Source organism: Bombus pyrosoma, linkage group LG14, assembly GCF_014825855.1.
Source record: "Bombus pyrosoma isolate SC7728 linkage group LG14, ASM1482585v1, whole genome shotgun sequence".
NCBI lineage: Eukaryota > Metazoa > Arthropoda > Insecta > Hymenoptera > Apidae > Bombus > Bombus pyrosoma.
Window position 1 is genome coordinate 7,277,222 of NC_057783.1, and position 26,975 is coordinate 7,304,196.

General features: G+C 38.5%; 1 protein-coding gene and 1 long non-coding RNA gene across 7 annotated transcripts in view; both read left to right on the forward strand.

Moving 5' to 3' along the window:
* The first annotated feature begins 134 nt into the window (after positions 1-134).
* LOC122574781 lies at positions 135-4,491 on the forward strand. The gene is made up of 3 exons (XR_006319190.1): positions 135-4,037; positions 4,302-4,307; positions 4,473-4,491. It is a non-coding gene; the product is annotated as an uncharacterized LOC122574781 (long non-coding RNA).
* Positions 4,492-5,677: 1,186 nt separating this feature from the next.
* The window catches only part of LOC122574775 (thyrotroph embryonic factor-like), a 100,728-nt gene continuing 79,430 nt past the window's right edge, over positions 5,678-26,975 (forward strand). Inside the window, exons 1-2 of one of the 6 annotated variants that reach the window (XM_043742769.1) lie at positions 5,678-6,612; positions 18,675-18,704. In XM_043742769.1, the coding sequence (XP_043598704.1) occupies positions 6,234-6,612; positions 18,675-18,704 (409 nt within the window). In that variant the 5' untranslated portion in view covers positions 5,678-6,233. The remainder of the gene's footprint in view (positions 6,613-18,674; positions 18,705-26,975) is intronic. The other 5 variants (XM_043742770.1, XM_043742772.1, XM_043742773.1 and 2 more) reach the window with 5 other exon arrangements.

The window sequence follows — 26,975 nt, forward strand, 5'->3', positions numbered from 1 at the left end:
GAGGAATAATTTACTATTCGCTAGAAGAGATAGACAATGTTGTTGCACAATGACAGGTTGCTGAAACGTTTCTTTCTTCACCTGTTTACGTGATTTACGGTCCGAGTAAAAAAAATATTGATAACTTTTATTTACGTAACGTTTCATTCAAATCCCGCAGCATCTTAAACACAATTTGTCCCAAAAGTCGGCAAATATATCAAAACATAATAAGAAGAAGATAACTGGAAGAAGCATCTGTAGCGCATAGAGCAATGATTTATGGCGAAATAACTGTGCTGCGAGGCAACGATGTTTTATTAATGCTCCATGTAAGATTAATAAGGGCAAACGAGGTGGTACATTAAGTGTGGGCATTAGTGTAGAAAAAGGCAGCGATCGCCTCGTAACGTGTCCCGTCAGAGTGTTCTTTTGTGGCCGCATACATACACATCGGGGACCGAGTCTCTCCTCAATGATCCGCGCATGAGATTACTTTGATATACGACAGTTTAGCCGTCGAACACGTTGGGTTGTCGCAGGTCAGGTCAATTCAGGTCAACGTACTCCTTATCCTGTCTGCGTACGTCCTCACTTCCCGTCTTCGAAACTTTCCTCTTCCCACTTTTCTCCTCATTTTTCTTGCTTCTCTCTACTGTTTTTGTTTCTCAAGTTCCCTTGATTTTTTTTTTCTTTCATCGTACGTACTGTACCTTGTCACCTGTAGATTTCCACCTTTTCAGATAGGCAATTTATGTTTATAAGTTTATGGTATATATTGTTTACGATGTTTATTGTTACGATTCTTTCGATTTATTGCAAGTGAATAGTATACTTTGTATTAATTAATTGTAATCGACTTTGATAGATCGGACACAAGTGCCGGAGGTTTTGCTGCGAACTGGCTTTAAAGAATCGGGTTCTGTGCTGGGAAATTAGGAACATTCGCTGATTTGCAAATTGAGGAATTTAGGCTCGTTCTTGCCTCGGGATATTGCGAAAATTCTTAATTACACATTTGTAGAGTAATTACAGAAAGAAGAACGATAAAGAACGGCGAAATTTTTGTATCGTTCTTGTATCAGAATCTTACAGGCAATTTAAAATTTGAAAAACATTTATCCTTCATTTTATCTCATTCTATACCATTTAAATCATACTTAGTCACGGTTGTATAGGAAATTTGGAAATTGAAAAGATTCAGTTCTCATTTGTTATCATTTTGTATCGCATTTAATCACAGTATCACGGGAAATGTAAAAGTTGGAAAAATTCGTTCTATATAATTTTATATCACCACTAACCACAATTTTGTAGGAAATGTAAAAGTTGCAGAAATTTATTCTTTGCTAGAAAAGATAGACAACGTTGTTTACGTAATGGTAGGTTGCTGAAACATTTTTTTTTCACATATATATGTGATTTATGGTTTTACAAAAAGAGAAAGGAGATGGACGGTGGATGCACGCCTTGGTATGCCGTTTCCATGTAAGCGACTGGAAAGTAAATAACAAAACGCCGCTCGTTTCAGTGATATTTACGAAGAATAAACAATCCGGCATACGTACAATGTATAGCGAAAAGAGATTACGATCAGCACCACTGACTTGCGACCTACGCGTAATTGCCGCTATGACGCACTAAATTGATACGTGGCACAATAATTTGCATCAGCCGTGCGAAGCTGCGTGAGAAACCTTCGGACGAGTCTGGTTTCGACTGTTTTAGAAATTTTCTAGACTCCAATAAACACGCTTGGGAAACGTTTTATATTAATCGGCCCAGCATTATCGAGCTGGATTTAGAAAGCAGACTGACACGTTTGCTAATTTATTTGTTAATATTGAAATATATAAAATTTAACGCGAGATCATTACAAAGCGCCGTTTCCTTCCTACAAAATTATAACTATCGATTGTTTTAAAAAGAGACAACTCGAGGTGTGAGAAATTAAAGTAATTATAATCTGACACTACGAATCTTTGGTTTATATTCGGAGTTACAGCGCAGATTGTTTTACACCGCCTTTGCTAATTATTGATAACTCTTCGTTTGCATTGACGTGGACAGACGTAACATGCGGAAGACAACATGCCATTACACGTAACGTAATTAACATTCTCAGTGCTCAACCTCACTTGACCCAATCCTATCCGAAATCTACGATCCTCCTCGATCTCTTTAAACACCACTCTCCATCAATCCCTCGGACAACCAATCGTCTATTTTCTTTCGTCTTCTTCCATTTTCTCCGAAATTGGGTTTGATCGTGCAAGTCACAAGTATCCGCCATCTGCTCTACAACAATCGGATCGAACTCCATTACGATCGTATCGTCGTTACCTCCTCCACCTGTAGTATCAATTAGTCGATGATTACTATCCCGAATCGCATTATTCATCCGCCGAGAGTTCTCCGCGTGACCCGCTAATTAAATCCCCAGAAACCTGAATCAACTCATGTATCCTTAACAAGCAACCAAAAATATTGACTTCCAAATTTCCTTTTCCCCTCGTTGATACAGCCACCGTAATAGAAAACGGGCTTTCCATCCGATCTACCTTTTAATCGCTCTACAGTTTCGCGTTTGTCTCCGCGAGGAATAGTCGAATAACGCGGCGATTCGACACGCCGATCAACCAAACTGTGCGGTTTGTTTCCTCGAAATTCCTACGTGTTCTCCATTCTATAGAAATTCTATTTCGTTCGTTACGTAACCTTTCGGAAGCTAAACCGTTCGACTTGCCTTTGGAAACACAATGTTTGTGACGCGATCGCCTTACCTGTGCTTTCCCATGTATATGTTTTTGTCGGAGTTGATCGATATGACTTTTGCATGGCTCGTGTGTCGTTATTGCGTCTTTGTATGGAAATAGAATAGAGGGAAGAAGCTGAGGAAATTCGTTTCGTACGCGTGTTTGTTTGAGAATGCGAATCCGATTTTTAGTGTCGCAACTACGAAATGAGTTTGCGTACGAAACGATACTTGCGGACACGTTAACACTGTGGTGAACGGTGACGCTAGCTTAACGCCACGTAAGTGTTAATTATTAGCGCACAATCTACAGTATTTCTTTGTACACAAAAAGAGAACGTCACTGTGACGAGTAAAAATATCTGCGAAATAACCTCAAGAATTTCAACAATTCGTTTAACATTTTTTTAGCCACCATTTCCTGCCAGATTCTCTGATTTGTGTTTTAATTTAATGTACATTCCAATTTTCTAACGTAAAGCGTAAATTACTTCTCCCAGAGAAACGATTCGAGTTTACTATGGAAAACCTTGAAAAAGCTATTGTTATCTATTGCAACTGAAATTGCGATAACTAAATGTAGGTGCGCGGAAACGTGTTTCATATTTCGCAAACATAAATATAATTGTGTATTTTATATCTTACGTTAGTGTTATATTTATATTTATACATATACATCATATTTATATCGCACACTATATATTTTACATTATTTGCCACATACATCTTACATAATATGACGTGTTCCCTACGTAGAACTTGAATATTCCAACACGATCTAGCCACAGTTGAAAAATCCGCGGTCTAATTATCGCACACTATCATCTGGTCTTACGTTAACAAACTCGTCGCCCGTTTAATCTTCGAACGAGTATCATCGTTCCGTACGTTCGAAATTCATACGGTGGCAGAAATAATAAATAAGTGGAACACAGAGACACTGGTAACTCCGGCTAGGAGGGACGAGGTGGGGTGGTGCGTAAAGCATACACGTGACCGTGGAACGTGCCTCCTGGTGCACGTGGACCGGAGCACATCCCCCTGGCGTCGAGCTCCGCTCACTCGCCGTGCCTCGTGCTTTCAACCCTCTTTTGCTCGAGGCGGAGGAGAGGAACCTGTTCCTCTCAGTCATCCTCGAGCCTCTTCGGGCTCTACGCGCGCGTCCATCCTTCCTCGTCGATTATTATTCGCGTCAATTTTTGGTGAAACTTCTATCGACACGAAAGCTAGTCCTGCATTGCCGTTCTTTCTTTTAGTTCTTTCTTCTCGTTTTCGTTTTCGTACGTTCGTTGCTATAAGGAACGTAAGAAAGGGGACGTTGAATATAAAATATATATATATATACATATACATATATATACATATATATATATATATACGTGAATGTATACACATATATACATATACATATATATATATATATATATATATATACATACACACACTATTGTCCGTGTGTATTATATGGTTATATATACGTTACATTCGAGTGTATTACTGTTGGTTATAATTATTCGAACTACGCTATATAACTTGTATGCTATTTTTAATTGGTTTCTGCTATAAGAGTATAGTAAGGATCTTTGTTGATTAATAACGCCGTTATTACTGTAACACTTGTCGTTGTACAGTTGTAATAGTCGTAATTATACGATTCTTTATTCTTTATTCTCTGTATTTAACACTACGATTTGATATTGAATAGAAATTTTAGTTTCGATTTTATCGACCGTTCTAGAAACTGTACGTACTTCGAGTCTCAAATCGTTCAAGAAATAGTTCTATCGATGTTTGAATAATTATGAGCGGTGTACGCGTACGTATACTTATGGCCATATAAATTTACGTTATATACGCGAGGTTATATACTCGATACGTTCGTATACTATACGCATATGTGTACGTCGCAGATATATGTGCGGACGCGCGGTGTGAGACAAGAGCCAATTTGGTTTCTTAAATCGAGCTGGTTTCGTTGTTACCTTGGACTTGCGCGATTTACCTTTGATTCCTCGTGCGACTATCTTGCTTCAGACGTTTTCACGAGATACTGTGATTCGAGGTCCGTTTCTTTTTTCCCAAAAGTTTAACGAGATAATCGTCGTTCTGGACGGTGGATTTTAATCGTGAAATTTATGCGGACAAAGAATGGAATTTCTTAAATAGAAAAGTGTGTCGACTTCGAACGATCGTTCTTTCTTCAGTGACATTTAGTTTGTCGTTGAATAAATAGAGTAATTCCAGTTTAATTCGAGATTAATTTCCTTTTCTTTTTTGTTTCGTTCGATCGTGAAAGGTTTAACGAGGTTTGCGTTGAATTTTGATGAGATCAGGACGCCCGGTCGGCATGAAAAATTTATAGTCTGGTGAAACTGGCGTGGGCAGGGGATATCACGATGTATTAACATTGGCTAGAGGTATTGTTTCTCGATCCTTTGCCGAAGGTTTATGCGCGGGTCCTTGGCGACTCGCATGCCGTGCTCGTTTCTCGACATTGCGTCTCGTGCGTCGTTCCTTCGATTAAAATCGACGTAATATCCTGCAGCCGAGCTGTGTAATTTTCGTCAAAATTCGTCGTTAGATTCCGCGTCTCCTTCGCGGATTTGACAAACATTTCTAGCAGGGAAAATATAAGGACTGTGCGGTACCGCCCTAACGATAAGTTTATTTTATTTTTTTTTATTGAATTTTAGATTTGATTAAATTCAAATGAACAGGAAGAGATTTACAGTGTAAATGGAATAGATGCAACGATGATGAATAGGGAAGTCTTTTCTATAGTAGTATGGTAGTTTTATAACACTGGCTGATAATTCGCAAGAATAAAAATATTGTGATTCGTAGCGCAACGAATATCGTTGCCCGATACATTACTAAGAAGAGATAGTATATCATTTTAATTAGAGAAACTGAGAAACAACAAGTCAGCTCTGATAAATAACTGTCTACGCACTGAACGTCGACGAGCGTTAATGTCTCAGAACGTCGGCGAAAATTAAGCAAACAACGTGCTTTCAAAATATGTTACGCAGAACCGTATTATTTGTTTGTATTAATCACTCGTTTACTGGTAGGAACGAGAACTAGCTTTTGATACTATGCACCTTTCCCCATACATTGACCCGTTGTGCTCCGTTACATGGTTAATAATTCTCCCATAAAACACAGGAATACCATCGCCTCGGTATCCTCAACAAATTTCAGTGTCCTCCTCAAGCTGCAAATACCGAACACATAAAAATTTCATAGTGTATCTGCAAGTGTGAACATAAACCAGAGAAGACGGTCTCCTCGAGGACGAACCGTCTACGAACTATCGATAGACAGTTCTGAAGAATCCAACGGGGAATTGAGAGTTTGTCGAACTGCGTAAACGAAAAAGCAACAGAGAAAAGGGAGAACGCGTGTATTTAGTGAAAAATCGTGCGAGTGGAAAGAGAGATAGATGATCGGAGTGTTTTAAACTGGCATCGAGGAGAGATCGTTGGCCGTGGTCCGAATGGGAAGCGAAGAAGGCGATGGGATGGCGAGCGTGGATGCCGCCGCTTCCTGGCAGCAATATTACACCTGGTGTGGCCCGTACTCTCACCCGCATTCTCATTCACACCCTCACAGTCCAGCTACGGGTCAGCCACACACGCATTCCCATCCTCACTATCATCATTCTAATCATCTTAATCAGTATCAGACGCCAGGCCAGTATCAGCAACAATCGTTGGCGGCATCCACGGCGAACGCATCCGCCCACTATTCCACATCTCAGCAGTATCATATGCAGTTACAACCCGCCCAGACGCCACCCTTACACCAACAGCACCAGTTCCACCCTGTTAAGGGACAAACCGCGCCGAGGAGAGCCGCTCCTTACGACCGAACAGGTATCCAATACTAATTTCTTTATGGTTTCTCGTTGCGGACCGTGCATTGTTAGGTATTTGCGTAGTTACTTGAGTCTGACAAGGGATATTTGTAGAGGTACAGGTACTCACGAAACTATTTCAACACCTGTTACGTCGCGTGAAGTATTTTCGTGAGCCGGTGCGTACAGGTATGAGTGTAAAGGTGTGGGTTGCTGGAAAGAGGACTAGCGTGTTATTACGCGTAGTCTCGGCGTACACCCGTTCCTCAATTTACGCGGACTAATCGTTCCACGTGGACTCGTTTTCAATGAAAATTTGAATGAATAAAGGCTGTCAGTAGGAAAGAGAAAAATATGTACACATACGATGACTGCCGCAACGTAATGTGCTCTTGTCTTTATCTCATACAGCACCGACGCGTTTTAACATGGCCGAATGAGCTATTGTATGCACTTGTTACTTTGAAAACTTCTAGCGAAATGTATTTTCTGCTCACGTGAACTAAAAACCGCGCGTAAAGACCACCGCGTAAATTGTGTTGTAATTTAGCACGTAAGAGAGAGACTGGCGTAAAAATAGTGGCGCGCAAATTTGAGGGAGGGGTGTATGTTTTATACGATTGGTTATTTCGTATAGACTCGACACAGTCGTAAACGTAAGGAGGCGTATTGGCCGAACGAAACGCGCGAAGGAACGATATCGAAAGGAAATCTGCTTTCCAGCAACGCACGGTAGGTAGATTCGAGTAATTTTCGGATAATCGTTTCAACGAAGGTAACAGACGTGTGTATTTGGAAATAAGGGCGTGTACGAACAGGCGATTCTCAATGCACGGTCGTAAGGTTGTACGCAGAGTAGCGGACACACGACGTGGTCCGTGAAATGGCTGCGTAATGCGCTGATTTTTACCCGGGAAGCATCTGATTATTTAAATAGAGGTGCATACGTGCAAATAATTTTCATAACGTTATTTTTCCACAAAGATTCTATTTTTCGCAAAAATTTCACGTCGTTGATTTGCTAAGCGTGTGATTGTTTTAAGTAATAATGGGAAGCCAGGAATAAGTATGTGAGAAATATACGGTGTATCGATGCACACCATACGCTTGCACACCATAAACTTGTATGTAGAATTGTTTTTTGTGTAACTTATTATCCTAAAGCTAATACCTTTTCAGTTTCTTATATTAATTTACATTATTATTTCTAACCAGAAGGTTTGAACATCGAAATCTCTGAATCGTGTGGTTTTGTCGCGAATTTTCTTTACGTTTCCTGATCGATATCCTTGATCCAAATAGTAAACGAGCCTCTGCAACTGATATTTTCTATGAAAATTTGCCGATTGTTAAGAATTATTATTGAAAGATGTATTTTATCCCGAAAATTATCAAGGAATATTCGAAAGAAAAATTCGGCCAATTTTTTTCGCGATTCTTCGGATTCTACCGAATCTCGTCCTTGGCTTCCGTATAGTTATTATCCTGCTCGCAACCCTGGAGGATTCGCCGCGAAATTACATAAGCGACGGCGTGGTCGAACGTCACGCGACGTCAATCACCAAATGGCTCGATCTTTCTCAAGGAATTAATAACGTCGGGCAGTTTACCTTCTCTTTCGTGTATATCGTCCTGATTAAAATCCCATTCTCTGTTCCTGTATATTTTGGCCTGGTTATACCCCGGAGGATCGCGTTTCTTACAGGCTAAATCTCTTGGTAGCGTCGAATGAATGCGGACGAAGAACTGAACAGATCCATCGATTACAATAATCGATATCTAATATGTTCCTAATAAACATGCAGCGAATTATATGGCATAATTGGGGTTAGGTTTTTTATTTTCATTCTTCCAAAGGACGAAACGTTATTCACACATTAAATTTAAACGTTATATCTACATTGGTAAATTTATAACGAAATGTCTTTTTGAGTTCTCATAATTGAACTCTTCTTTGCTCATAATAAAAGGCTGTAATTTTTCTTGTTAACGTTACGTCGAATTTAGCTACTTTTAGCGACGGGTATTTCAGGATAAAATGTACAAATAAAGAATAATTTCATTAAATACTAACATCAATTATTCTTACATGTAATAAATATTGTATTCTATCTATTGGCTCTATCTATTAAATCTAATTATAATTATAATTATTCTATCTATTAAAAGTAATTTTTCGAGTTCTCCAAAGTTCCGCAAGAAGTTCTCGACAAAGTTTCTCTTTAAAAAATTCCTATCGTTTCTCAAATTTTATTACTTATCATTTACTCGTAATATTAATAGGTCGAAGCTCAAAGTTTGCGCCAAAGAAATTCTCAACGGAATATTTTCCTAAAAGCTGCTTATCAAAATATACTATTATTTATTTTTAACAACAACGATAGTCCCTCGAGTTTTGCAAAATACCGCGCGAATCTTTCAGAATTTCCCCCTAATAACTCCAGTGAAACATATCAAATTTTCCAGTCGACTCTGCATAATGGTGTCTACGTATGTGTAATAAAATTCCATCGCCAACCCTCTAATCAACGTTACACGCACGATTTTCATCGAAGCAAACCGTTTCTATCGGTTTTCCCTAAATAAATTCAAAGTACAAACGACAACGCAGGGGTGTCGAATAAAAGCAACAGATTCCCCATGAATAATTCAGCGTTCGTTTTCAGCGACGGTTGCGTCGAAACTTCTTCTTCTTCTTCTTCTTCGTTCCTCGTGTTCATCCCTTCGTGACAGTCTACCAGACAGGGTGGATTTACTCGAGTCGATCGAGTCGTTTTCGTCGACATTTTTGTTTCTCGGCCCGTTGGATACGTAAGAGCCTGTAACCTCCATAGATTATGTGTATGTGCGTCGGTGGCTCTCGGTTACGCAAACGTTCCTCTCAGAAAACTCGCGTCTTTCGTGTCGCATCTCCGTCATGCTGACGCCTCCAAGTGTCTAGCTCTGTCAAAATTGTTCCTTCGCTTCCTTTTCTTTCTTTCTCTTCTTTTCTTCTCTCCCTTCTTTTTTTTTTTGGTTTTGAATGTCGGTGTTCTTATCGTTATTTAGAGTCGCATCAACTGCAAGATTATTAGCGACTACTTTATGTTAGATAACGCACGTGTGTTATTGAGTGCTGCTCTAAGGGTGCCCATAGGCTATCGATATATGTATATCGTCAATATTTCAAGCTTATCAACTAAAAGAATCGACGTATATTATAGATCTGTTATAAATATTTATTGCAAATACTTGTTGACGATATTGACAAAATTTGGTATAAATATTTATTATAAGTATTTATTGACAATATTGTATCGATAATACAAATTGATCCTTCTAGTTTAGAACTTTGAAATATCGACAATTTACGATATAGTCTGAGGATATTCTAAGGAGTGTAGGAAATGCAAAGATCGAAGGAATCACGCGTATCGCTCTAAATCGCACTTATTCTGTTAATAAGTACGTACACACGGCGAGGAACGTAAGTATTGGCGCGCTATTTAAAACAGAATGACTTCTTTAATATTGGACCGATCAATTTGAATTCCTTCGACAAGTTAGAAGAATTAGTTTACTAGATGATGTGTAAAATAATGTTGGAAAAATTGCAGTTGATCGTAATCGCCAAGTAATCGTCATTAGACGTCACAAAACATACGCGACCGAGGGGTTAAAGAGTATCTTCAGGTTGGACAAAAGGTGGAAAAAGCCTCATCGATATGCATGATTTCGCACCTCAATCCTTTAAAATGAAACATCTTTCTAAAATGTTGGAAATCTTTTCTATTTGCTAAAATAAGAAGAAGAAATTCGAGGATCGTGGTAGGGTTAAGCTGTGTAACCCGCTTGCTTAACTTGGCTACTATGACCGAAGGAAGTGGCTCATTACAGGTTACGATGGTCATTTTCTGCAAGATTGCCTTCGATCATAATGATTATCGCGTGGCCGCCGGTGGGCTCGATTCTTTGATCTTATATCGATTTAAGAGCAATAGAGCTGCTAATTCGTTGTCGATTCTTTGCTAGATTTTACTGTTTCCATTGGAGATTGCAAATATCAAAGGTGATTTATTTATTATTATTTACTATAATACCGTTGCATTTTTCGCTTAAGTTTGTTTAATAAATTTATTTAACCCTCGTGTGTCAAATTGAACACGTGATAAAACATCAATGAAATGTGAAGATAAACAATTAATTTTGCTCTTTGTCGTTCCCGTGCATTCACGTTAATTCTTCTTCAGAAGTATCGAATCTCTGCTTGGCACGTCAAACTCGACAAGTTGCAGAGAAATTGTTCTACCAAAGGCCGATCAATATAATCTTTCACCGAAAAATAGTGTGAAATTGAAACACAAGGAGGGACGAAGGTTCAGATGTTGGTGTAATAATAAATGAAGACATTGAGAACGTTGTATGGCGATGCTTTCGCTTCGCAAGACACGAAGGATGAGATTAAACGAACAACTACTAGCTACTTTTTAATGTTTTTAATTAATAATTCCAGCAACCTGGCAACTTCCAAACCTTATCTTTTGCTCGTTCTTCCACTATCATCGTACGAACTTTTTTACATTCAAATGAACAACCATATGCGTAAGTGTAACGAGACACGGTTGTCACGGTTATATTGCTAAAATTCGAAACCAATTAAAAAGTGCATGTAAAAGTTACAAGACGTTTAAACGTTAGGTGTTTTATAAAATGTTAGTATAAAAATACGAATACTCATTGTAAACATATCTATGCTGAAGATGGTCCAACTAAGTATGAAGGCAATTAATATGATGTAAAAATTTCATTATACTAATACCATCTATGGTTAAAGTATGAATCTTGAAGAAAAATGAAACTTGGAAAAAGAAGAAATGTGAAAAAAGAGAGAGAGAGAGAGAGAGACGAGGTCCTACCTTCATATGTAGTTTACAAAAAGTTAATCAAGTTTCCAAGAAATGGGTCGTTGTAAAGCCAGATAGACTCGTCCGCCAGTCCACATATAAAGCTATCGTTATTTTTCTGCATCTTCTCGTTCCACATTCTGGAATTATTCAGATCCGTGTACATTTTTCGACAGCGTCGTCGAAATAAACCGAAAGGACGAGTGTTTTCATAGCAGGAGACCGTTACGAATAACGTGGCAATGCATGCACGCGGTTATTTTTCTCTCATGGAAATTCACGATAATCCCGTCGGTGAAATAAACAGCAACGTCCATCATCCGGAGTGGCGGTACATGAAAACCGTATCTAATCGTTCGCCATTTCCATCAGCTGTACTGTCTTCTACTGGCCTGTCCTGTACTTTTATGTTATTCTTTTATTCAAATCGTGTGGCCAGTATCCGCTAAGTGTACGCGAAAGTCCATCGATCTTTTTCTTTTAGCTCTTTCCAAGATCCAGGAACTTTTCTTGGACTTTTCTCGTTTCTTAATTATATAATAGCATCTTGGATCTGATATCTATTTTCTTGTGTTCGATAATAAACACGGTAGAATCTCGATTATTCGACAGTAATGTGGACACGAACTTAGGAATAATACGAAAGGGTGCATGGTTGTTACCAAATCGTGCAATAAAGTTATAAAAAGAAAACAATATTGTACATGTATTTAAGCTCCATTATTTATTATTCATATTATATATATTATTCATTGGTCGAATTGATTACATTTAATTGATTGGCAATTTGATCAAGTGCTTTAAGGCTACATCGACTGTTTACATATTCGTATTCTTTTATCGTGCTCGTTTTAAACTTGCGAAAGAAGTGAAATGTATTTTGGTAAAGTTCAAAGTGCTTCGAATAATACGGAATTTTGGTTAAACTGGACTCGAATAACCAAAGACTTCACTGTATATCCTTTTTTAATATTCGTGTTGATATATATTACATTTCTTATATGATACAATAGAAAATGCAAAATGAATAGTAAACGAAAGCAATTTGTTTCGCTAAATATCAGAAATATAATTCTCAATTAGTATAGAATAATTAATATGGTACATAATTAAAAAGTTATAATGAAAATATGAAATCTGAAAGATGCGATAATGATAATAATAATTGTAGTGATTATAATAAGTAACAGTAATAATACAGTAATCAACAATAATTAATCCCCTGTGGGGTCGGGGGTGGAACAGGTGCAACGTAATTCCTGCGTGTCGTAAAATTATCATTTACTTAATCGTTATTTAATTATTCACTTTTCACTGGAATAAATATCAATATAAATCTCATAACATTGGAGAATTGACGAGTTACAGATTGTAACTTACTAAGTTGCTATTCACTTGATTGTTAATTTATTCACTTTGTACTGCGATAAATATCAGCAGAGCTCTGTTGCACAATAATTCATCAACTAATGATATTAAAGAATTAACGAGTTACAGATTGTAGGTTACAGAATACATTTCAATAATTGTCGAAGTCTGCGTCGAATAGAATAATAAGATAATTTGTAATTTGTATTATTTGGTGCCGTGGAACAACATTTATTATCACTGGTAATTTGGTTTCGTGACTCTTAAAGATGTTACAGGAGTGTCTAAATATCCTAACATTTATGACCGATATATATGAATATGTATATACCGATATATGGTTATTATCACTAAAACCAGCAACGACTAAAGCATAATAAATAAAGTAATGAAAGGATCGAAATGAAAGACACGTACAAAATTACAAAAATCAAAGAGAAAAACAAGACTCTGCTCTTATTATATTAGGTTGTCCCAAAAGTTTCTGTCGCTTCATAAGGAAACAACAGATGCACAACATTTTTTCTTTTATATTATTTACTTATATTATTATAATATAATTACACGTTATTATATTATTAATATTATTCGTTCCAATGGAACGGAATGGACCATACATAATTCAATAAAATAATATAAAACAAAACATATCGTGCATCTATTATTTCCTTATAAAACGAAAGGAACTTTGAGACAACCTAATACTTCACAGAAGAAATAATCAAGTTTCTAATTCGCGATATACGTATCGATAGATACGTTCATTTGCACAAAACTGTCTCTGACTGGAAGGGTTAGACAGGGCTAAGATCAATCAAGATATCCGAGTGTAAATATCAAACTGGATACCGTCCCTCCTTGCAACCGTTCGAAAGTGAATACGAAGCTCGCTTTCCAGCGAATCCTTGATCGCCAAGTAGGCGTTACACGAGGGGAAAAAAATCACGTCGTAGCTTAGAAAAGAGGTGGAAACGAATCGCGGAACGAATCGAATCGGGACAGAAAGAGACTCACTCGGTTTACCTCGTGTTAATCCGGCGGCGGGAGAGATTCACGATTGACAAAGTGGGAGAAACAGGAGGTGGAAATCGATTATTCGCGTATCCTGCGATTCCCCGCTTAGAAATCAACATCATTGAGACCGCGGAGTTATCCTGGAACGTTGCATTATCCTCGGCAACGAGACGGAACGCGCGCGTCCTTGAGATACGTTGCGAACACAGACCAGGATCCATTCGATTACACACGATGCACACCGAAGTAAAAGATCTGCAAAGGATCTACGAAAGATCTACGAAAGATTGTTCGCTGGATCTTCTTGTCCATTGAATAACCAAGGTGGAACTAATTGTCGCGACGTTCTCTGTAATCGTGTTGACATTCGGTAATTTCTACATACCTACACGTGCGGATTGTCCTGTTGCTTGCGAAGTCCCCGAGGAGCAAATGACTTCCGCTGTTCATGGGGATTTTCCATGTTTTTTCCCTTCCTCCGGGTTGTTCAAGGCTTCGATACTACGCGACGCACGGCTCTTCTGTCTTCTTCTTTGGGTTTCAGATTTTCGTCGCTTCACATCGAACACGATTGAACGTTAATCGCGCTTATGTAACAGGGACATTAATTGTACAGTAGAACTCGGTTTATGCGAACTTGTTGGGGGATAAGTTGATTCATGTAACCAGGTCGTTCATATAATAAAAGTCCATCTGTTTCTCCCCGCCATCTGTGATTCTTGGTTCAATCAACAGGAGTTCGTGTTCAGACGTGAAGATTCCACGAAACGTTTGCTATTAAATTATATATATAATAATGTTGCAAACTTGTATCGGCCTCGAAGCACAAGAATGTGTCACATAACGTCTACTGCGTACATTGTTAGATGTTCATATATGAATGGATCGACGCTCGCTGATAGTTGAGATAATAGGAGCTCAGCTAAAGTTCAGTTAATTAGTCACTGCTAAAATTTCGTTCATATAAACCAAGTTCCATTGTACTTGTGTAGTGAAATTGAGAAATTGAAAAGTCGACAAAAAGTGGAGTTGATCAGTTTGGCTTCGTAGAAGCTCACAGGGCGGCGGATATTTTATAGCAAACATTTCGTACTATACTGGCAACAGTCGTTTATTCTGTGGTACATATTATATTCATTCGTTGCTCCTGCTAAATATAAATGCACTCTTTGAAATTATCCTGCCTTCTTCGGCCTCTTATTTTACAAACTTCCTCCTGTTCCAGTTGTTCACCGTGTGTCATGATCAGTGGGCATCTTTCTATGTAGGCAATTTCTTGAAGTATTATCAGTAACAAATATAAAAAGTAAAATGATGTGAATAATATTAATACAAACTTGGATATAATGGAACTGACTTACCACCCTGACCACCCTAGAAGTTGTAGTTAACAAGTATTTCGTCGGTTTCTAGAAAAATATAAGTTCTGGAGGGATGATCGCAACTAGGAAAGATAGATTTTTGAGACAGTAGATTCGAATCATGGCTCGTCGTTCGTGGAAAATCGCGGCTGTGATCCCCTGGCCAGGCTGTGGCCCATGAAGCTGCATCAGTGCGTGCATCTGCTTGCACATGCGAGCCATGAGCCGCGCGTGTGGGCCGATCTGATCTTCCGGTGGATTTCGCGCGATGACTCAGCCCGCGACTCGTTCCTTGAATCGTGCGACACTCTACGAAATATCGAGAAAGTCAAAGGGAACCTTCGATCGATCACAATCGTAAATCACAAATTACGTCGTATCGTAGGCATATTAGTAATATATTTAGCAACAAAATAGGAATAAAAGAATTTTTAACTTGAGCGTAAAGTGAATTTGATTGAATACGAGCTGATCTTCTGTACCGAACTCTGATCCTTTCTCGTGTCCTCGAGGAATCACGCAGGAATCTCAATCGCATTGTAGCAACGTTCGATTGATTTCAGGTTCTCACTCATTAATATAAAATATTAATTATTTACAAAAAGATAATAATTTAATTTTGAAACGAATCTTATTGGATACGATTTTATTCTCTGAATTCCGATCCTTTGTCGAACCTTCGAGGATTCACTCAGGAATCTCAGTCATATTGTAGGAACGTTCGGTTGAATTCAGGTTTTCACTAATTAATATAAAGCGTTAATTATCCACAAATGTATAATAATTGAACTTTAAACTGGATTTTATCGGATACGATCCTATTCTTCAAGCTGCGACTCTTTCTCGACTCTTCGAGGGATTCGCTCAGGAATCTCTTGTTCATTTATGTTTTGTGTTTTGTTACGTCGAGAGTGATATATTTACTGATCGTACGAAGTAAATCTAGTTGGTCAGATAATTCGCTCAATTATATCACCTTCTCAAAGATCTCATGCGCACGTTTTTGCCACGTGCAGCCAAGCTCGCACCGTGCATCCTGAAATGTGTTTCATTTACGAAATTACAACGGCGAGTAGACAGCACGGAAGATTTTATTTCACAATTCGCTATTTTATTTCCAATGGAAACGCGCCGATTATTCTCGAAAACGAAGGAACAAGAAATAGATAATTGTTAAGGTAATTGTGAAATCTCGTGCGTTGACTACGTTTACTGTATCTTTCTCGCGTATCCAAGCATTGAAAGGAACAAGCACGGTCGTTTATTGGAACCTGGGTTCCAAGGGGGAAAACATACGATAACTCATATTCGCGATTAAAGCGAAACCTCGGCTAGTTAGCGTTGCTAGGCACCGGTGTAATTGCATCCTGACAGTGAATAGATTTACACTTCTACTCGCGGCTTCCAGCTTCTGCCAATATCATTCTCTCTAATCAAGCGTTTGCATACGTTATTCATTCATGGTGGCTGATGTCTGCTCACCGGTAGCTGTTTTCTTCTCGTTTATTATTCTTATCGTGGCTAATACGCCGACTTTCCCGATAAATAATAATTTTCGTACTTGGAAGATGAGAGGTTTTTAACGCGCTGAATATTTAACACTATTTTCAGGCAAATTGAGGCTTTCGGTTGGAACGAGAGGAAGGTATAATTTGCACCTGGTAATGATCGGTTGGCGAGAGTGATGACAAGGATGCACGTTTTTGGAGGTTTATTTAACTCGGTTTGTAACAGGCGTCACGATCGCTGCAGATTATTTTCCATTATGAATCGTTACTTACGGACCGTTCGACCTCTTATTCACAGAGCGAATTGTATTTTTAATTTGCGGATCTTTCAAACTTTTCAATTTCTCCAAACGTTTGAATCTTCGACTCCAAACGCTCCTCCTAGCAATTTACTTTACCAATACCCTTGTCGCAATCCTGATCGATCTCACCTAGCCTTCCACACACTACGTTATCCTCGAACTTGCAAATTACCAAAATTCCCTCCTTTCCGAAATTTCCCCTAACTTTGGCCAACTTTCTCTTAACCTCGGGAATTCTAAAACTAAGCTAAGAGAAATCTGCGTGCAACTGCTACGATACTCCGAATGAGAAAGACTCCATCAACCGCAGCACCGAAAGGGACACATCGTCATTTCCTTCCCGTGTCACGATACGTCGCAACGAATGGCGATATTTTTTTCCGGCGAAAGGGGACGAGATGAGACAAAGCCTAATAAAGGGAATGAGGACGTACGTAGAGAGTGAAACGCGAAGAATGAGGCTGAACAAAGAGAGAGAAGAAGAAGAGGGGTCTGCTTCGCGAAGGTTGCCGTCGCGAAGACAGTTTGCTAAGCGCGTCCGTATACGAATACTCCCACTTGCGTATTATGCGAGAACAGAGATAGGGTATCTCTCGCGAGAGGAACATTTTCCCGTTCTTTTCTGCGGCGAACGCTGATCTCTGACCCCGAGTCCTCCGAGATCTCGGCCCAGAGACCCTCCCTGCTTCGCCGTGCTGGGCCCACGCGTCTCACGACACGATCCTGTGCGACTACTCTCGCTCTCTTTCATCTTTTCGCCAGCTGAGATGATATTCCGTCACGAACGATGGACGTAAGTGCAAGATACGGAGATGTCCAACAGATACGGAAAGATCATTTTCGTTGCTTCTTTAGTTTCAGGTATATACCAGGCGAGACATTTCATTTAGCGCGCGTACAGTGGTGCTACTAGAGAGTATTTGCACGCAACCGTATTCTCCAACGAAGCTTTTGGTCCAAGCGTTGCACACATTTCACCCTTAGAGTATCAGATTTTTCTGGTCGTATGAAGATCGAATAATGAAAGACTATTACTGTGTATATGTATATTACTATGTTACCAATACGTTATGACATATTATTATATTACTATATATTGAATACTATTGAACGATACGAAATTTAGTATACTTTTGTTCTACATGGCCAAGTATTGTATGTAAATAAATACAATATCTAAATACAATGGTGTGCATATACTATTTTGTAGTGTCTATACGATATAAGTATTTGTTCGCGGTTTTTATATTCTATATATGTGGCACTGATCGTTAGATACACTCGTACAAGGTGCGACACGTGTATTTTGTAAAATTATCATTTTCAGCAAACCATAATAAAAACGTGGATCTCGTCGCAATCGCGATCACCGTAGACGCGAGAAATATCAACGTTCTGTCAACGATTAGACGTATATAGTAAGCTAAACAAGAAACAGATTAGCCAAAAGACACGTCTTCATCTTCTCTATTTCTTTGATCTTTCATTGTCTCTGTTCTCGATATGACTCGTATCGAGATTTATATCAAAGATCTCTTTTCTCCTCTTTTTCTCATCCTGTCGCTCTTTTTATAATCTGTCTATTTATCTTTCTCATTATCATACATTGACGTTCACGCAAATACTGTACTTGTATCATTTTCAGGTGACCCCATGATAACATCCTCTCTGAAGGGTAAGTGACAAACGACAGCTCATACATTTCTTCTTTTCTTTTTCTCTTTTTTTTCTTTCTTTTCTTTATATTCTTTTTATTTTCTTACGCGTTTTTGCATCCACAACCCCGGACGAACGATCCACGCAACGATCGTCGTTTACCACCATGAATCTTCTCTCCTAACTTTTCTGGAACGAGGACAATAGTGGGACGTGTTCTCTCATTTGCATGAGTTTTCTTTCTTTCCTCAGTTTTCCATTCACGCTTTTACTCTCTTTCACACACGTAGGCATTAGAAACGTGCATCGAAGGGTATCGAGAACTTGACGCGACGTTCGTAAGGACGCGCAATGATCCGCGTGCACATCTTTTTCGCGTGACGCAATAATCACATGTCCAGGATCTTTCGTTCCCTGGACGTTGTTTCGAAATTCTGGCATTTGAAGCATTTCCAAGCTTGAAAATCTGCAACCTCGAAATTTTTCATATTTAATCCGATGCTAGAAGAATTTAAAAGTTTGGAAATTCGGAGCTTTGGAACATTGGATATTCGAAAACTTGAAGCGTTAAAAGTTTCTAAGTGAAAAATTTGAAACGTTGGAGATTTGCAATTCAAAGATTTGAGATATTGAAGAATCTGTGACTGAAAACATTCGGAACATTGAAAAACGTGTAATTCGAGACAAAACATTCGAGGCACGGAATGTATGAGAATTTCTAATTGAAAGATTCGCCACATTGAAAAATCTGTGATTTAAATATCCGAAACATTTTGAGTTTTAATACCGCGAATATTTGAAAATTTGGAGCTCTGAGTATCACAAAATTTGAAAGTTTTCAAGTGTAATGATAGTTGTCCTTCGAGTCCAAACTTTTAATTTCTGAAATACGGTTCTCAGAACGATATCGATGCACTTGCAAGCGTTTAGGAAGCGCAGGTAGAAGCAGCTTAAGCACCCGTTTATTTTACGATAGTAAACCGATTAGGTGTAGAGAAGAGACAAACGTAGTGTAGCGAACACGACGAGTAATTTCTCTAAACACGAAACAGGAAACATTCTACTCTACTACAAATTCAGAAAATGACAAGACGACTAAACGAGATCGACAACAGCAGATGAGAAATCATTTCATTTTACTTAACACCTTTTTACTAAACATCTTTTGCTATAAGGATTTCTCCAATCAAAAATTGAAAAAATGATCTATTGACGATTAATTCATAGAAATGCTATAATTGTATAAAGTAACAGTTGTTTGAATGAATTAACCTGCGTGTTGTGAGAGATGTGTGACAAATCAGGAAAAAAGCTAGAACTCGAGAAACGATACAGCCATGAACTAAAAAAAGGAAATAAATAAATAGGGAAAAAGCAAGAGGAAAATTAGTAAGAAAATATGATAACTAAATTAGTAAGAAAATAATTTTCAGCTTCAATAAGACTAGAGTTTCAAGTTGCACAGTCGGATATAAATGGGATTGGCTCGTGGACAAAAGCTGTTTAATATGTACATTAATTCAACGTGTTTCATCGTCAATAATTTATAAGTCGCGAAGCTATTAATTACGCATCTCAAACGTACGCACAAGTATGCGGAGAAGCCGTGGCGATTGGTTACGTGCCATTATAGCAACAGGGATCTGCATGGACCTCTTTTCTCTTTTCTTCATACATATTAGCTATCGGCGATTTTCAGTTATTTTCATTATGTAAATCGCGATAACTATCGACCGGTTGCTACGAATACTTGTTGTTTACCTTATTAACGCATTATTAATACACCGATCGCCGCGGTGGTCGTCAGTGACCCACATTTACCCCATTTTCAAAATGATTAAGACGATATTAAATCGACGGACTGCAAGATTTTCGACGACACGAATGGCTTGGATAAACATTGGTTAAGAGCGAGCTTAGTATAATATTTTTCAAGAATGTCACGTTGCAGTGTGTTCGAATCTATCGCGGGGAAAATTTATAAAATTTACGTGGCAGTCGACGTGTTGATCCGGCGATTTTCAATCGGCGTGTTGCAGGAATTTTTAAATCGTGCAATGCCTGACTGTCTATTCAGGGACATTGAGTATTTTTCTCTAGTTTTAGTTTGTCAAATGAAAATAATATTAGCCATCCGCCTGTAAATGTCCTGTCGTTTAATAATTTTGTATAATTTTCAATTTTAATTTTAGTAACTGGTTTACGCGCGCCATAAGACGAAAAAGATTAGACAAATCGCTGTGTTAATCTATCGAAAAGCAAATCCGATATATCGTACGCAGCGAAGGATTTGAAGAGCGTCCGAAAATTATATCCTGAAATTAAGTAGCATAAACATATTATGAGAAGGAGGCAACTAATGCTCGTCGGAGTTAGCTCGGCTCGAATAGCGTGGATTACGCGTTAAAAACGTCCTCGCAGGTCGTCACGTGGAACGATCGTTTTACGTGTTTCTCGGCTGTCGATCTATGCAGCATGTCTGCCGACATTCGACGAACAGATATTCTTGTTTCACCGACAGCACAACATCGCCGTGCTCTTACATTTTATCTGGCAAGATGTGGCAATGCCGTGTTATGGCCTAGCCACGGCTGACGTTATGGAAGGATAATCCCATGCGGTCGACGCTTGGGTCTCAGATTTCGCGCTGAGACCATAATCTGGTGTGCAGGGGAAACGAGAGGAAACCTGGATGCCAACCGGCTCACCCCGTGTAAACTCGGCTGCTTCCACAAAAAATTCGTATAACACGTCAGAAATTAAGCCGACCCCGCGTTAACGTATCTTATTATAGCGAGAGATGTTCTTCGTTTTGCTTTGGCTTAGCCGTAGATTAGGTTTAACGCGGTTAATAGGTTGGTCATTGTTACTGTATCGAGTAAAATACGGCGCGCAAAATAATCCGCCGTGTTCTCGTAAGATTTGCCCTTCGATCTACCTACAATGATGAAATCGCGGCCAGCGAGAACCTACGTATTCTGCTAGGCAGATCTCGCTATAAAAGGGTTCGAGGAGGGAATTGTAGCGCGAGGTGAGACGGAGAATCAATCTTTCGAAGGAGATTTATTATGGCGATAGTGCGGAGATAGTGCAAGAAGAGTAACACGGAGAGTTCTAATAATAAAGGGGAGCGAGCAAAGGGAAAGAAAACGAATCGCAGCAATAAATCGGAGAACTTACGGCATATACTTGCACGTTATCGTATTTATTATGGCATTTATACTAGTTAATTAGATACGGAATCCGGCCGAATAGGACGACTAGATTTCTTCTAGTAAAATATGAAAATATAATACCATTTTTGTCATTCTCAGCTTAGTTTTCGCGAATTATCGAGTTTGAAAATTTATCGAGTACGCTTGAACATGGATAACACCGGACTAGATAGGACTGAATAATAAACCGGAGGTTATCCTACGTGTAAAAACGAAACGAGAGTGTAGAATCAAATTTTTCCGTCTAGGGCTTCATTTTCAAGAAAATAGAGCTCAGCCGATAGTGCATGCGTAGTGGTAAATTTTCAAATTTATTTCCCTCGGAAGCAAAGCGCAACTTTGACTTATTTTCACGCGTAGACCTGCTGCCGATTATCCAGTCCTACCCAGTCTCCAAGCCGCGAATGCATTTGTTTTCTTACTTTCCCACAAGGAATCACACGTTTTATTCGGCCGGACACTGTATGAAACTTCATAGGCTCGTTTAATTTTAGTAATTTAGTAATCACGTTTCACGCGGCTACAAAAATTTAATGACGTGCAACGCAGAAGCTGATAAAAACGGCAAACCCCTTTTTGTAGCCATTGAACATAATTTTCACTTTGGAAGAACAGCAGCTTTTAAATAAAGACGCACATGTATTCTACATACGTATGTAAGAAATAGACGATACGATGCGTTTAGTGGAATTTAACGAGCAGTTTAGTCGCTGAAAACACGTCTCTTCACGCTGACATCGCTTTATTCATCTCGCTTCACCCTGTTATTCAAATAGTTTTCCATCATTACCACAGGGCGGCTCGTTATGGACATGTATAATTACACTCGGTAATAATAACAGCGTATTGATACGTCGTGCGTATTCTCGTTTCGTATTGCGCCTGATCGTTTCATCAATCCTGTTTATCGTTACGTTAATACGCGCTCAAGGATACAAGCGTGTCAAGCTGGTTGGTTTTTCCCATTATTTATTATATTGTTAAATCTTCTTTCCCTGCGTGATCGACGCATTGACTTCTAGACATTTTGATGGAAAATCTTTGGTAATAGTTGCGTGAAGTTTTCATTAAAAATTTGTCTTTCTTCGATCTTCCATCGCGTTCGTGTTTTCTAAACGTAGACGATCCAACTTCGCTAGGTTCCATGTGGTTAGGTTAAAATTAGAATAAAAAATTAGGACTAAGCTCGATATCGTCAAGGTAGAATTATGATTGACATTAAAAGAGAGTCAGAAAGTCTGTGGTAAAATATTAGGTCATCCTGTGAGCGACGCGGTCGTTAATTTTCACATACTTTCAGATGGAAATAAAAAGTTACCCGTTGACAATCGATTTTTGTAATTCACTACCTTCCCTGTTAAGTTTTGGAAGTTTCTCCAGTTTTCTGTTACTCCGATAGTAACAACTCTTGTTGTTTTAAATTGGTCCCTTAAAAAAAGCGCATTGTGGGATGACTCGATGCATGCGGTTGCAGGAGGATAACGAGAAAATGGCAACTTGGATCTACTTTTATCTCGGTTCGCTGAAAGAAAATTTGTCTTCTCATCCGTATCGTGATTTACCAGAGTTTCGCAACATATAAAACGGTTTAAGAAGGTCTTTTAATTTCGAGAAAAATTATTTCCATCGTATCGCTTAGAGATTTTTGAATATTCGTTAACGTCCATGGAAAATTTTCCAATTTTCCTCTCCTACTATCTTCCATAAGAGTTTCATAAGTTTCGTATTTTAATAAGTGTCTAACAAAATAGAACTAGAAGAATTTCTCGAGAGTAAAGACGTGGCGTATCGATGTTGGAAATATGATTTCGAAGATAGAGGAACCAGACGAAAAGGGAGAAGCAGAGTGCTTCGGAAAGCGAGAGGCACAAGGACTGACAGAATCCTCTGTACCGCTATATACACGAGTTTAAATCTCCTTTGTCAGCCAGAAGTCAAAGGTTGATCTCCGGAGAAATTCAAGGAAGAGCTGACTTCGAATTTACACCGACCCTCGGTATTCCAAGATAATAGAAATTTATCGACGTACAGAATATATCGGAAAAAGTTCAGCAACATAGTCCTTCATGTTTCTTCAGCTTTTGTATCGTACGACATCTACGAGTTTGAAACTGTTTCACGTACCAGAAAGGCTTAAGGATATGACGAGCGTATTGTGCATAGCTTACGAAAAACTAAACTGTGAGGATGATTAAAATTAAGATTAATTAGTTTGACTTCTGGGTACATCAGATAAGAATAACGAATCGAATTTTATGACAAATTTGTTGAATTTTCTATATTAATATCCTTCTATTTTAAATTAAGATTTATGGTCGTGTTGACCATCAAAGTCATGGATGACTTGGCACAATTATATTTATCTTCGTTGTAGCACATGCAGATTGGAAAATTTGTTTACCTGTCTGATTTTGCGTGGTACATATAATGTAATTATACATGATAAATACATATAATATGATACATACATACATATACAGTCACACGCTAAAAGTGACAAGTTTCAAAAAAGTTATTTTATTTTAAAGATCGTTCGAGCACTTTTCTTCTATCTGGCTTCTGTAGTTGAGCATAAATTTTGATCTTTCTGAAGGATGCAATTACATTGTGACGTTAATATTTTCACGCGAGTTCGTGATTTCTTTTATATCGTCGCGTTAATGTTCGATTTAGTGCAAAGTTCTTATTGGAAAGCTCGTCGTATAAATCTTACAACGTACCTAAAACATCATACTTTTGTAGGAGGTGCGAATGTGAATAGAATAGTAGGATTAACGAAACATTTGGTTTGGCTTTAATTCAAACGGGCGACTGGTACTATCTTAATTTCATTCATTAAACGAAAGACGTCACGTCGGTTGCCAAGTGTTCGTCCTTGAGAAATGAATTTATTTCTCTTTCTAACAGCCAATTCGGATAATGTGATTTACTCTTGGCAGAGTTTCGAGAATATCGAAATTAATCTTGATCTTGAATCGTTTGGTAAAGCGAAGAGACATCGTAAGGATAAAATTTCTTTCCGACTATTGAAGATCCTTTCATGAACTGTATTAGATTTGGAAATTTTAAGGTTTGTACAAACTACGAACCGCTGCTACAAACCTTGAAGGATCAATTTTTAGGGCAATTCTCAAGCATTCGTTTTATAACAACAATTTCCCCATTTTTATCATCAATTTTTCTACGCTTTCGATCTTCTGTGATTCAGGATCCGCGATTTTTGAAAATCCGTTAATAAAATTAATGGGAAACATCTATTAACCTCGACATAGATATCGCCACGTTAGAAAATTCGAAGGGTTGGATTTTCAAATTATCTCACGAGCGCCCTAATTTTTACTCTTAACTTTACCGAACTTTCCCCTTACAATATCCCAACCCGAAGCATCTAAATTTCTTAGCTCGACAAACCGTGGAATTTCAAAGATTTCTCGGCAAGCTTCATCAAAGCGATCACCGAAAAACAACGCCAATTACGGAAATCCAAGTTTTCCAAGCTTTTCGCTCCCAATATGTATGCATTCCAATTAAAAAAAAAAGAGAGAAAAAATGAAAAAAACGAAACGAGCAGAAAGGGTTGGAACGCACAACTTTACGTAACATCGGAGATTACGACGCGTCACAATGGACACGACCGACTTTCGATAATTGATCCCCTCGATCCATCTGAATAATCACGATCGTACAAAGGAAAACCGCGTTATCATCTGCTCGAATCGCGTTCCCTTCTAACAAATCCCTCCCCCACTTTTCTCGATATCTCTAGCAATTACCATTTCTCGCTACTCTAACCGATTATATAATCGATCGAGGAGAACAAAACTATTTTCACGACAGCCGGGGTTGAAACGCTTATATAATAAAATTACTATTCATCTTTGTCGTTCGCACGATTTTTCCATTCTTTGCATTTGTTTCTCCTTTTCTTTTTTTCCCCCATTCGTTGAACGGTGATTGATTATAATTATAAGCCTCTGTCTATGTACTCGAAAGAGCTAACGAGCTTACCTCGGGAGTGCATAACGAGCCAGTCCCATCGCCATTATCGCGATTTACTCGGAAAAATTCATCGATTGTCCCGAACGCGTGTGTTTCGTCTAACGAACCGTTCTCGTTTTCTCGACCTTTGACCAGAACAAAAAAATCACGTTTCTCGCCTTCAACGGTCCTCCTTCTTCTGTCCTTCCGTTCGTTAGCTCTGATTAGGTTAAATATATAGGACGCCAAGTATGCCAATTATACCACTAATGGACGATTCTTCCTTGTGGCTCTTCGTTATGCAGATGAATCGAAGAGAATTCGATGGACGGGTGGATAGATGGAAATTTTAAGAATGGATAAGGGTCGACGGATGCTGGACGACGAAGATCTGGTCGAAGATTGACAAGAAGATGGAATTAATCGGGTCCCGGTGTGTGACGTGGTTTCGATTTTTCAAATTGATAGCGTGGAAGATTTAAGGCAGGCGAAGTATCTCTAACTATAATTTATTTTCATAGTAATAGATTTTTAACCACAGTATAGTTGAGATTTTCCGTAGTTGTAGAATCTGTATGGGATAATAGCATAGAAGAAAACTCATGGAGATTATTAACGCGCTGTACGAGGATCTTTTTTCGCTAATTACTCGCACGAGCCTCGCCAATTTGATGTAACACCTGAGGGTGTTCACGCTATTACTTATTATTATAGCGTTCTTCCAGTAAACGATAATTATGAGGAGAAAATGAAAGAGGAGAAAGACGAATGGTTCAGAGTGATTTTTTTTTAATGGAAACCTTCCTTTTTTTTTTTGCATACATCGAATTCTCTCGTTGTTCTACGGGGAAAAACGTATTAGGATAACAGGGTCGAAAACTGATTACTAGTTTCAAAGATATTGTTACTTGAATTTTGCAAAATAATAAATTAATGTTAAACTAATCACTTTTCGACCATGTTACTTTAATACTCTATCCCTTTTCGTAGAATGATGAGAGGGATGGGAAAGAAAAGGAAGGTTTCCATTTAAAAGAAAAGTGCAACTGCAAGAAATGATGTTACTCTGTCATTGCAATCTGCCCATGTCATAGATC